Genomic DNA, 12,884 nt, shown 5'->3' with positions numbered 1-12,884 from the left:
ACTCCTTAACTGTTTTTTTTGTTCTCAACATTTTTTTTATTACACTCCTGATTGAGGATTTGTGTTCAATTAATAATCATGTGGCTCTTGTAAATTATTTAACAATGTTCCCATGTTAATAGTAGAAATTTCCAAAATTGTGAAAGAGAATTCAAAGACAACAGTAGAGTTCTCTTACTCTGTGGGAAAACAGCCTATTTTAGACAGGAAACCATGCATGGATTGTATTAGTGACAACTGTATACCAATTGAGGTCTATAATTACAATTACTGTCACTAAGTATACACATTTATAACTATACGAGTTGCCATCAAATCTGTATCATGCAGGATGACTATGCAAATGGTTTCTTTCTTCTGTGAAACCAACATTAAAAATCCATTGTTGGTAACCTGCAGCACATTCCTAATGCAAGTTAACATATCTTGAGGCTGAAACAGAGACAAACGATTGTCAGGCCCATCTTTAAAGATCTATTTAATGCCAATCATATATTGCAACTTTACCCCTTCAACCCTCTATCTCTCGAGTATCTGATCCAAGGTGTGCATAATGAAACAATGTAGATCGAGGTAACAGTGGAACATAAAACATCAATAAATCATTTATGAGCATCTTATAAAAATATAGCCTGGAAGACAATCAAATAGTAGAAAACAGGACAGACCCTTCATGACACTCACTAACACTAAACTGAAGAATTTGTATGGAAAATTTTATTTGATAATAAAAATAGCATTCACAGACTTCTTTTTGTAGCTACATATACATGTGATCTGTTTCGGGAGGCGGGGGGATGGGGAATAAGCTATACGGATATATTAACATCTACTTACTATACTTTACTACACTAAAGCTATGTATATAGCCACATGGGTCAAGCTACGAACAATGTAGTATTTATATATGCATAGTGTTTTATAAAAAGATTTGCCCATATATTGCTTTCAATCTACATAGCGGAACATTAGGTCTATAGCACATTGCAAGAATTAATGCTTAAAGAACACACACTGCATACAAGTGTTTTATAATATACAGGCAAGTTCACCATCAAGAAATAGAATTTCAAAACCAACAAAAACTTAATAATTACTGATATAGTATTCCTTTTGAAAACAGTTTTATATACCTGAATTATTTTACTTTAAAATATGTCCCATAAATCAGTTTGTTCCATTTCCGAAATATAAACACGATCACATTCCTCACAACTAGTTCTGCCATAGTTTTGCTCTTTTTACAAGAAAGGCAACATTTTCCAACAGGCTCTATTAATTACAATTTAAACTTTGTACACAAGATGGTTAGTCATACATCTGTACAGTACCATGGCAACAACAGTGATAGAACTTGCAATGCTTACATTGTGTTGTAATGGAAATGTGAACAGTATACATATACACACTGAAGCACTGAAAGCAGCTCACTTAGTGGTTCAACAGTAATGAAGAGCATCCTCATGGCTCAGCTAGGCAGTTTCTCCTCTCATTTTTCAAGCAGTGCCACAGCAGACCTTCCACCACACAGTCCCCTTTTGCAATTGGCATAAAAATTATCAAATGAACCTACATTACTATTCCACTTCGAATTTTGAATAAACCACCTGTTTACAATTGATGCTAAAGTCTGCACAATCGTTTTAGCCATTTTTCTATTGGTCTAAACACACTCTCTCCTTCATAAGTATATCAGCATCATGAGTCATATTACTCCAGTTTAGAAGCTTGCTCTTTTAAGTTATCTGGTCAGCAACTCACCAGTTTAAATACCATACCCATCAATTTTTAGATGTTTTGGAAAGCCTCCAAACTTTTTGTGTGATGTAGAAAAATACTTAGTATTAAAACGGCATAGTGTTTCGACAAAGTGCAATCATTTTGTGCTAATGTCGTCTTGTTTCATTAGTATGTTGGAGACACCCCAAGAACTAACAAAATATCTGGCAAGTTATCTAAAATCAATAATACAATTAAGGCTTACATTTGACATGTAATTTCAATACTATTTTCCTTTTAAGCAATCCCTAGCTTGTGTTGGGTCAGGCACATTTTACTGTTAACATTTTCCTGACATATGTACAGTGTCATTTTTGTATGTATTCTGTAATTTTTTTTACATCAGTAGGCCTCAAGTCTTTTCAAGCTGACAAACTCTAATCAACTTTGGGATCTTTTCAGAGAACCTATGTTGTCCTTTTAGACAGAACTTGACTTGTCCAGTGCATAATCTTTCATTCAGATGCTGAGATCAGTGCTGCATTCTCTAACAGCCTTCCTTCTAGGCTGTGGGGATTGCCTAGAGCTTCTGGTAAAATCATTTTTTTCCGTGTTATGTTCATCTCTGTGCCTCAATCTTTCATCACCTTTGCTTCTTTTTTCAGGTGATCTGTCTCTTTTTGTGTCTAGTGACCTGTGTCTCCTTCTATCAGGTGACCGTTCTCTTCTTCTTTCAACTGCCGTTTCTTTCTTCCTGTAAGGTGACCTTTCTCTCCTTCTATCAGGTAAATCTTCCCATCTCCCTTCGGGTGATCTTTTTCTGCTTTCAGACGGTCCCTCCTTATGTCTGCCAAGAGATCTTTCATTCCGTTCCATATTTTGACCTGTCGTCCTTGATATTTCCCTACCTCTTTCGGGAGATCTTCGATGGTATCCATTCTCTGCCTTCCTTTCTTGACGTTGTTTCCTATCAGGTGATCTGTCCTTCCTCCTTCCGGGTACATTTTCTTTTCTTTTGGAAGTACCATTCCAGGTCGTATTGTGGTGTTCATTGGTTGGTCTGCTGTGTTCTTTTCTGCCTATTGGCTCTTCTTGTTCACTAATCCTCCTTTCCCTGTGCTGTGATGATTTGTGAATTTCTGGTGGATAACTGGATTCCAGTGATGGATGAGGTCGTCTTTCTGATAAGTATTTCACTTCCGGTACATTTTGTGAACCTGTTGTGGAACTGCCCCTGTCATTGTTTGGGTCTGAAAGATAAAAGAAAGATAATTTTGTTCAAGTATTGATAAGAGTAAAATCTTTTAACATGGTCCGTTAAAAAAAGTACCCCCTCAATTTTTCTGTTACTACTAACATCCTTGGAACTATTCTCCCAGAAGAATTTCATGTATGACCGCTCATTGTAAATAATCATTTGTTAATTAACTATATGTATTTTATTAAATGAATAACCTTAAATTAAACTCTGACTGACTGCAATTTGCCATTTAATATATTAAATGTTGTAAATATTTCATAATTTTTAATGAATTATGTGCTCATCAATGTAAAGAATATTGGTGTATAGATTGTCTAAGAATATAGGTTAAAAGGAACTTTTTTTTTTTGCATAGTGTTATCAATTAGTTCTATATCAATCATAGCACAAAATGGATGATGGGTAAAACTCTATCAATTTTGCCCTGAAATTATACACTGGGATACTAGGCTGTTGATGTTTAGCACATTCATTTAAAGTTCCTCTCTCCACTATTTCAATAAAGATGTTAGCTCATTTATTTTAAACGGGTTAACTTTTCAAGCAGCAGAGAGAGGAATTTCAGACGAATGCATATCCCACAAAGCCATTTCAAGGGCAATGCATCTTAATGTCACAAGCATGATATTTCAAATATATGACAATCTAAGCTTATATACATAAGGATTTTGTACAGGATTTGATGGCTGCCTCAATTAAAATGACTTTTGACAGTCATTTTCAATTCAAACTTTAACACTACTGTATATGTTATGAATGTGATATTTGTAATGTAAAAAAGTTTTGAATTCTTTCATCATTCCTATTGATTGCAACAGATTTACAAAGTAACATTACTTAAGTAGTCATTTGTGAAAGACTGACCCTATCTTGCTTTTTAAATTACTCTCAAACCGTGAGAATTTAATCACTCCTGGATTCTCTACGACGTAGAACCCCAACTTCAAAATACTAACCAAGTGGAATGTTACACACAAAAACTATTGATCAATAGGCAATTCAGAGAAGGTTCACTAGGTTGATTTCAGAGATGAGGGGGTTGACTTATGAGGAAAGGTTGAGTAGGTTGGGCCTCTACTCATTCAAATTCAGAATAACAACTGATGATCTTATCGAAACGTATAAGATTATGAGGGGGCTTGACAAGGTGGATGCAGAGAGGATGTTTCCACTGATTGAAGAGACTAGAACTAGGGGGCATAATCTTAGAATAAGGGGCTGCCCATTTAAAACTGAGATGAGGAGAAATTTCTTCTCTCAGAGGATTTTTGATCTGTGGAATTCGCTGCCTCAGAGAGCTATGGAAGCTGGGACATTGAATAAATGTAAGACAGAAATAGACAGTTTCTTAAACGATAAGGGAAAATAGGGTTGTGGAGCTGAGTCCATGATCAGATCAGCCATGATCTTATTAAATGGCGGAGCAGGCTCGAGGGGCCGTATGGCCTACTCCTGTTCCTATTTCTTATGTTCTTATGTAATATGTTTCCAGTAGAACAGTAGTCCAGTGTTATGGTCACTGAATACTTACATTTGCTAAAATATTAAATCTGCACCTACAGTACTATGGCAGGAGCCTTTACTTCAGGCATAAGAAAATCCTCAAATGACATATAGCTATTTTAAGCAACAAAACTCATTAACTTCCAATAAATCAATCTTTCGAAGTCAGAAATTATGGCAATCAAGTACTTGGCTCTTAACAAGAAAGTTGAGTTTGCATCATCTACCTGTTTGTCTTTGGTGCTCACGTGCGTCAGATGGATGATTAATTCTCAGCCAGTTTAGATAGAATGCCACATAGAGGCAGGGTGGTACAGTTACAGGTGTTTTCTGCCCAGGAACTTACTAATCAATTCCAATATCAATTTCTGCTAAGCACTAATGTTTCAAAGCAGTAATGCATCTCAGGCTCGTAATAAACCACAACCTTCGATCTTGCAGTTTACGATGTAATTGGAATCCTGCAGTGTGTTGCTGCCTTGCAGCAGAGCACGTTCCTAATTATAAGTCTCCCCTAAATAATTGATATCCGATAATGAATTCTCTGGTAATCCATGATGGGGGGGAAATAGCAATACATAATGTCAGCCATTACACCTTGAGGTCCTACATTATGAAATCAATAATGCTTTTTGACCTGTGTCATGAGGCATTGCTTTCATCTTCAAACATCATTAGCTAGAGTAGGAAACCATTTTAAATGAAAACTCAATATTTGGCTTGTAGTATAAATTATAACATACATATAAGTGAATTTCAAATGTATCCAACCTGAGGGTTCAGACAAAAACAAAAACCGAACTGCTCAAATTTAACTCTCATGACTAGTGACATCTGAAGTCCTTGACTGGATAACCATTTTATAATTCACCTGCAGATATCCACTCTCTTCTATAATATATATTTGATAGAAATATTTCAATATAATTAATACAGGTTAGTTTTTTCTGTAACCATGTAGTAAGATGTCACGAAAACTAAATAGTTCTGTAACATTATGTGTCATGATCTTCACCTTCTAGCAGAAGCCAGAATAGCACCACCAAGCTACAAATAAGTTAACAAAAGGTCCAATTACAGAAAGAGTGAAACTCTACTATATAAACACTAGCATACATTCTAAATCACAATTTGAAATTAGACCCTCCTGTCTGTTAACTAAACCATGGGTTGAATAGATGTTCAAAACCCACTTGAGCTTCACTCTCACAATTTAGAGTGCCTGAACTCCTTGACCATGTAATCGATCCCTACTGGGTTTTCATTTGCATGAATAGCATCAGACAATTTGAAAATTCCTTTCAGATTTGTGGATTTTTAAAAAACTAGTCAAGGGCAGTCTGTGCAATAATGGCAACTGGTAATGGACTTCACCTCTTAATATTCTGTGCAGGAAATTGGTTTAGAAAAATATCGGTGATCAATTTCTTGCTTTCCATATATGCCAGATACAGTGTGCATGTCTTGCATGTCTATTCAACACAATGATGTTTAGAATTTAAAACAAGTCCCACAACAGAGCAACTACCAGATGAAAGGCCATGTCGATAACTCTACAAATGGAAGGAAAGATGACACATAACTCTTCCCTTTCTGTGTTATTACACTACAAGTGCAAACACGAACAATAGGTTTATACAATGAAGTGATTTCAACAGGACCAAGGTTGTGGTGTGCCGTCATTTTACACAATCCTGCCTAAACACGAAGCATTGCAACTATTCATTTAAACTGCAGTTTTACAAGGGTGTAAAGGATATTTTCTTGGAATCGTATGTGTGTAATTTACATCAGCAAGTCAAAGTTCAGATTTGAACATGATAAGTCTTTGTCCTCACCAACGACAGTTTTGCTGGGGCAGACAGATGTTTGAAGAGCTGATTATATTTTGGTGAGGTGAAAGGGTTACACTCAGATTGCATTAAAGGGATGGTTGACAGATTTTCAGGGATGTTTATGATGGAAAAAGTTCATTGTTAGTTTCATCATGAGTTGAATGAAAGCCACTTCAAACCAGTCTTCAGACTTCCAAAATAATCTGGGAGAACATTGTGGACTGTTCATATCATTAAGTAAACACATATATCAAACTTATCCACACCGCCCCATTGCATGGCTCATTCACTCTTCCATAGTTTACTAATATTTGAAGTAGAAATATAACAATTGTAAATATCTAAATTGGGAAATATGTATATCATACATTTCAATCAGGATTGTCGCAGCTACATTATTTATCAATTTATATATTTAAAATATGGGGAACTGTTTCCAAAAATTCTGGTAAAGATTTATTTTTTGTTCCACAAGTCAGCCATAAATGATGTAAAATGATGGCACACAACAATCTTAGGTCCTGTTGCAAACAAAACTTGATTATACAAATCAATCTCGTGAATATTCCTGATGAACTAGAATTGACCAAATGTTAGATTGTTTAAAAAATATATAACAGTGGTGTTAAAAATACCTTGTTCTTGGTTTTAAGTACAAAGCTAAGTTCTGCACGCACACAAAAATGATCCCAGTGAGAGAACATTTATTCCATTATATTATTTTATGTCTATAATATAAAAAACCCAGAGAATTACTCGAACATTCAGTGAAATAAAACTCCATCACTGCCATCGCATTGCGGTATTACTGCAGCCGGAGCCACATGATACACTCGTAAGGGTCTGTTTATTTCAATCTTTAGTTACAGATTTGCCATAAAATGTTTAGAAATTTTATTTTTGTATATAACACATACAGTAATGCATAGGGAGGTTTGTGCTGGAGTTTGCAGGATGCGGCACCCATTTACAATTTAGCACTAGCCATATTGGAACGTGTATGTGTGATAAATATAGTAGATTACAATGCAGTAAACTCTGTGGGTTGAATCGATTATATAATCTAAGAGCAAAGCTAAAACTGTTTATCAACATCAGTTTTATTGTGTTTAATTCATAACTTTGGCTGACAAAACTTGCTGCATTGTAGCATACTCCTACATTCACCACACATGCTGGTTCCATGATGGCCTGTACTGAATTGTACTCAAATACAGCATCCTCCAAACTCCAATACTACAGCTTCGTAATCCTTTAAACATAGAATTGTTTTTTTAATTCTTTAGATTTATTTTCATCTATTTTTATTCCCTTGCAGGCCACTGTCTACCATATATCCTCCTGCAGCTGGGAGGGTGGGATACACTGAATGATAAATGTGCTGAGTGTAAAAGGTAACAGGCCATTCACAGCAGAGTCATCGTATGAGACAAACCAGGGTAACAGTCTGAAAAGCTGCTGAAATTTTTGAATAGTCTAATTTATAAAAAGACACATACAAGAAAGTTATATATTTGAGGGGAAAAAGGGAATCTCTCATTGAATTAGTAAGCTTCAAAGGATCTGTAGTTCTCTCAGACAACTATCAATGACGTTTTGCACTTAACTGGAAGGAGGCACAATTAGTGTGACAGAAATAGATCAGGAATTCAAATATATATACAATATGCTCCTTAACTCTGCAGATTGCAATGCCTCATTAACATGCTCCATCTGGTAGTGTAACTGAGATTAGTTATAGAGTGCAGCAATACCATCACAGTTGCTGTCAACCAATGAGAATCTATTCATTCCACATTAGACCAGTCAGAAGAGTATGGGCCTGCAAGGTCATGGTAATTTACATACACACGGGAATATAATTGAGCAATATGGTGTCTTTATCCATCAACGATCTACAGAAATAAATTCATTTTCAAAATGCCAGAATAATATTGAACTAACCCACTGCACAATACAGCTGTGCAATATTCAGCAATAATGCTCGGAAATGAGGTTTGTACATAATAGCACAATATTAATAAGAATATTAATAAATTAATAGACGTGATGTTCCACATTACTCCAGTCACATATATTTCTTATCTTTATCAGTACTTCTGCCGTGAGCATTGGGAAGCAAGAGATTTCACTTGAGAGGACAGGGGCTTGTGAGAGGGTAATTGTCTAGCAGGGACTGAATGGGAACTGACTGGAAGACACCAACTCAGAGTAAACAACAGCAAATGCGTCCAATACCAATTCCTTTGGAGAATCTTAGAAATTGGCATTTGAAAGTGATTAAACGAGGTAGTCACTCTGGGGATCTCATGTTGGCAGTTGGCATAGTGGATCACAGGTTACTTAATCATTACTGACATAAGCCAACGGTAGCTAAATTGATTATTCTGGAATGTAACATTTAATTTATTAAATAGTCTTGAACACTACATTGTCCCCAGAAAAACACTGGAGTAGAAATTCGTTATATGGCCCACCCAATAATCAGTTCCGCTGAAGTCAATAGAAGTGCAACGGGCATGTAACGGGCAGCGGATACAATGTCTACCCCAATGACGGGCAGCGGATACAATGTCTACCCCAATGACTGCAAGCCCGATACTTCTCCACATGGAGATGGGGGAAATCGGACCAAGGGTTATTCCTCGCTCGTGTGTCACTCTCACACATCTCCAAGTAGCTGGTTACAGACTTGGATTGGTATTGGGTTGGAAGGAGGTCACCTGTTCTTTCAGCCGCAGATGGTCCATAGAAAAAAATGCCCTAAAAAACAGCTTCGACTGGAGAAAAAATAAATGAACCTCGTCTGAGCCTTCAAAGGACTGGAGATTCGATCCCAACCATTCACCCACCGTTTTGATGTTGTTCTTGCTCATATGATCCTTATAGAACTGATGAGAAGCATGTGATCATGATTGGCAGATTTAAGAAACAGACAATTCAAATTCAAAATTATGATCTTCCTACCGGGAATAAAGAATTCATGTTCTTCTGCTATAAGACAATATATCCTCAACTTTACAAAAAACAGCCTGGCTCATCCTTTTTCTGTTGCTCTGCAACAAAATCCATGTGGGCAAACAGATCATGTAGAGTATTTTGTACATGAAGAGATGGCCGACTGCATGTGCATATTTGTGTTAGGACAACTTGTTTCACACCAACAAAAAGTCAACATTTGAAACTGCTAGTGTTTCACTGGCAATGCAAACACAGCAAAAGGCTCCACAGAAGGTGATACATTATCAGCAGATTTCAGTTCATTTAAAAGATTTCAGTGCAGCTCTAGCTCTGAGAAACAAAATAAAAATAGAAATGTATGGAGTCTACATCATTCTAAGAAAATTAGTGCATAGTAATCTTTAATTAAAAAAAACTATTTTTATCCATAACCCTCAAACATTCAAATGACTTGATACTGATTAAGATTTAAATGTTGTACTGATTAAAGGAATTAGGGTTTGTGCATCCAATTACTTCATTATTTTTGGCTCTTTTGAAAGGATGAAGTATTAGACGGGGAACAGAGATTCCAAAAGGCCAATACTTTTGTCAACTTTTGATTTTTTTTTCCATATTCTGTATGAATAAAGTTAAATAACAAAGTAGAGGAAACCGAAGTATCAGTCACAAGAGTGGTAGCCACAGAAATCTTTCCTTATTTATACTCGAGCTTGGTACTCACCCAAACAAATTTATCAAGACAAGGAAGCCAACTTGTAAACAAATCCCAGTTGTATACAGGTCTCCTGAATCCCACCTCCCGCCCTTCCTAAACCCATGATGGCACCTGCAGTGCAATTATTCTTATTTTTAAGCAAGTCTTTTGCTTGCATGCAAACCTGAATCAGGTCTTTGCACATCCATCCCCAATACTTGGGCTACAGAGCTACCAGTGCAAGGGTGCAATGCTGCTTCTTGTCCCGCTTCAATCGGAGAAAGCAGGAAGCAGGTAAGACTTCCCCATCATCTACAGTGCTAGTAACAGAGCTCCATCCAAGTTACAGCTCTGCTGCATTCAGTGGGGCTTCTTTTTGTTGATGGGACGATGGAATGCTTTTGCTAACTGAATAGTGAGAGAGAGAGAGAGAGAGAGAGGAGCAGCACTGCATCTTTGCACTGGCAACTGATAATGGCAACAAGACAGCAGGAAATGGGAGGGCAGGAGAACAACAGAGCAAAAGACAAATAGGGCTGTATGGGGAGCAAACAGAAGACCCAAGAAACAATGAGCCAAATGGCCTCCTTCTGCACCGTAAATTTCTGTGATTCTATGATATACAACATTTTCCTTTTCAAATTGAACTGCCATTGTGTTGAAATACTGGCAAGCTAGTAGCTAGCTTTCTTTGCCAAAAAAAAAAATAGATATAGTATCGCTGTTGTCGGGAGTCCATCTGACTGCTCATTACTGGACTTTATCTAATTGGGCCTATGCATCAGAAGAGCCATTTCTCCAGGGTTTCCACTGATCTTCTGTCAAAGTTACGGCGAACAATCAGGAGAACCCGCGCAGAAGTAACTGTCATCTATATAAAGAGTTTCCGACACTTCCCACAAGTAGTGATTCGATGTGACCCAAGCTCATGCAACAGTTTTACTATTCAATGCTTCCTCCTTGAGACTACACTCACTTTATATAATTATTCAAACATATTTTACAATGGGCTCAATTGGATTTGTGTATACCAATTGGTTTCTATGGATAAGTTGATTCAATTTTAGTTTGGAATCATGTGAGGACAAGGACAATCATAGATCAGCTTAGAATGTAGTAAGATTTTTCCTCTAAAACACTTGTGCACTGATTTGAACAGAAATAAGCTGTAAATTAATGGGATCTAAATACCCAATATTACGGGGTATATATGCGCTGTGAGCATACAAGTTGTGAACAAAAAAAAGCCATTTTGAGTATAAAACAGGAAAACCTATTATATACTCGCAGAAGTTTCTTTTCTCACATTAGCGGCTGAAGAAAATAGACCTCAAGATTTTATTAATTCAAAGCTTATTTCTGTTTTGCATAACCAGTTCCACAACTTTAAGCTCAGAATTTATATTTAAAACAAAACATACTAAAATAGACACAAGCTAGGCACAGTGACAAAATATTCATAAAACCTATGTAAAGCAAACTGAATCAAACAGATGATCGCTAGAAAAATGTTAATTTTGCAAGCAAAGGATGCAGACAGTGGAAAGCTTCAAGGGCCGAACCTCATCAAACAACTGTTTTCAAGGAAGCACGGATGTTTTAATCGGTCCAACTGATGCATGTAACCAGCAGACAGATGGTATTTAAACCAAAGCAGGTTATTCATTCCTGTCCTAACAACTTCCAGCCTGAACAATTCCTTAACTATTGAACTAGCTGAATGGTAGAAACTCAATTAATTACCACTAAGCAGTGTGCTGTTTACAGCTTTGATGGCAGTGTCAGAGAACAAGCTGAACTGACCAGTTCAGTCAAGAGCCTTCTCTAACATTAGCTGCTATGACACACGCCAGGCTTATCCCATTCCAGCAATTATTGTCATGTCCCTGTCATTTATTTGAATTCAGCTTGTTTTATTGTGGCTCAAATACTTCCAAATACCCGGTTGTCCTCTTTTCAATGACTCTGCGGAGCAAACAGAAAATCAATCGGTGTTTCTGAATTCAGATTAGAACTTTGCAGTAAATAAGGTGTTAAAAGATTACAACAACAACTTGTATTTCTATAGCGCCCTTAATGTAGTAAAATGTCCTAAGGCACTTTGTAGTCGTATTATAAGAGAAAAAAATTTGACACCAAGCCACATGAGAAATTAGGGCAGATGATTGAAAGCTTGGTCGAAGAGGTAGGTTTTAAAAGGAGCGTCTTGAAGGAGGAAAGAGGTTTTGAGAGGTAATTCGAGAGCTTAGGGCCTAGGCAACAGAAGGCACAGCCACCAATGGTTGAATGATTACAATCAGGGATGCTCAAGAGGGCAGAATTAAAGGAGCGCAGATATCGCGGGGGCGGGGGAGAATGGTTTGTGGGGCTGGAGGAGATTACAGAGATAGAGAGGGGCAGGACCATGGAGGGATTTGAAAACATGTATGAGAATTTTGAAATTGAGGCGTTGCTTAACTAGGAGCCAATGTATGTCAGCAAGCACAGGGGTGATGGATGAATGGGACTTGGTGAAAGTTAGGACATGGGCAGCCGAGTTTTGGATCATCTCAAGTTTACGTTGAGTAGAACGTGGAAGGCCAGCCAGGAGTGCATTGGAATAGCTTTACAGTAATAAACCTGACTAAATACAGTTGCCTCTGAAGCTTTGTGCTATTTAACTGACTTGCTGTGTGTGTTGGGAGTTATTGTCTGATTAAAATATTAAATTTGGGAGATTTTAGGATCAGACTACAAATCCCAGCAATAAGCAGCATTAATAGGCAAAACATTACAATTACTTAAGAAGCGTTTCTTTTTGTATCAAATGAAAACTAACTCTACAGTTTTCATTAACTAGTAATGCTGTACTTAAATAGGAGGCGGGTAATAAGGTTTTTAAGCTAATACACACGCATACAGAACCTCT

At 36.9% G+C, this 12,884-nt stretch overlaps 1 protein-coding gene across 6 annotated transcripts in view; it reads right to left on the bottom strand.

The window, feature by feature from the left end:
* Nucleotides 1–461: 461 nt before the first annotated feature.
* magi1b (membrane associated guanylate kinase, WW and PDZ domain containing 1b) overlaps nucleotides 462–12,884 on the bottom strand; it is a 500,813-nt gene continuing 488,390 nt past the window's right edge. For all 6 annotated transcript variants that reach the window (XM_070895208.1, XM_070895210.1, XM_070895209.1 and 3 more), the window contains one exon: nucleotides 462–2,969. In XM_070895208.1, the coding sequence (XP_070751309.1) occupies nucleotides 2,239–2,969 (731 nt within the window). In that variant the 3' untranslated portion in view covers nucleotides 462–2,238. The remainder of the gene's footprint in view (nucleotides 2,970–12,884) is intronic.

Source organism: Pristiophorus japonicus, chromosome 12 (assembly GCF_044704955.1).
Source record: "Pristiophorus japonicus isolate sPriJap1 chromosome 12, sPriJap1.hap1, whole genome shotgun sequence".
Taxonomy (NCBI): domain Eukaryota; kingdom Metazoa; phylum Chordata; class Chondrichthyes; family Pristiophoridae; genus Pristiophorus; species Pristiophorus japonicus.
The sequence above is the reverse complement of the archived record's forward strand: the minus strand, read 5'-3'. Positions and strand labels throughout refer to the sequence as shown.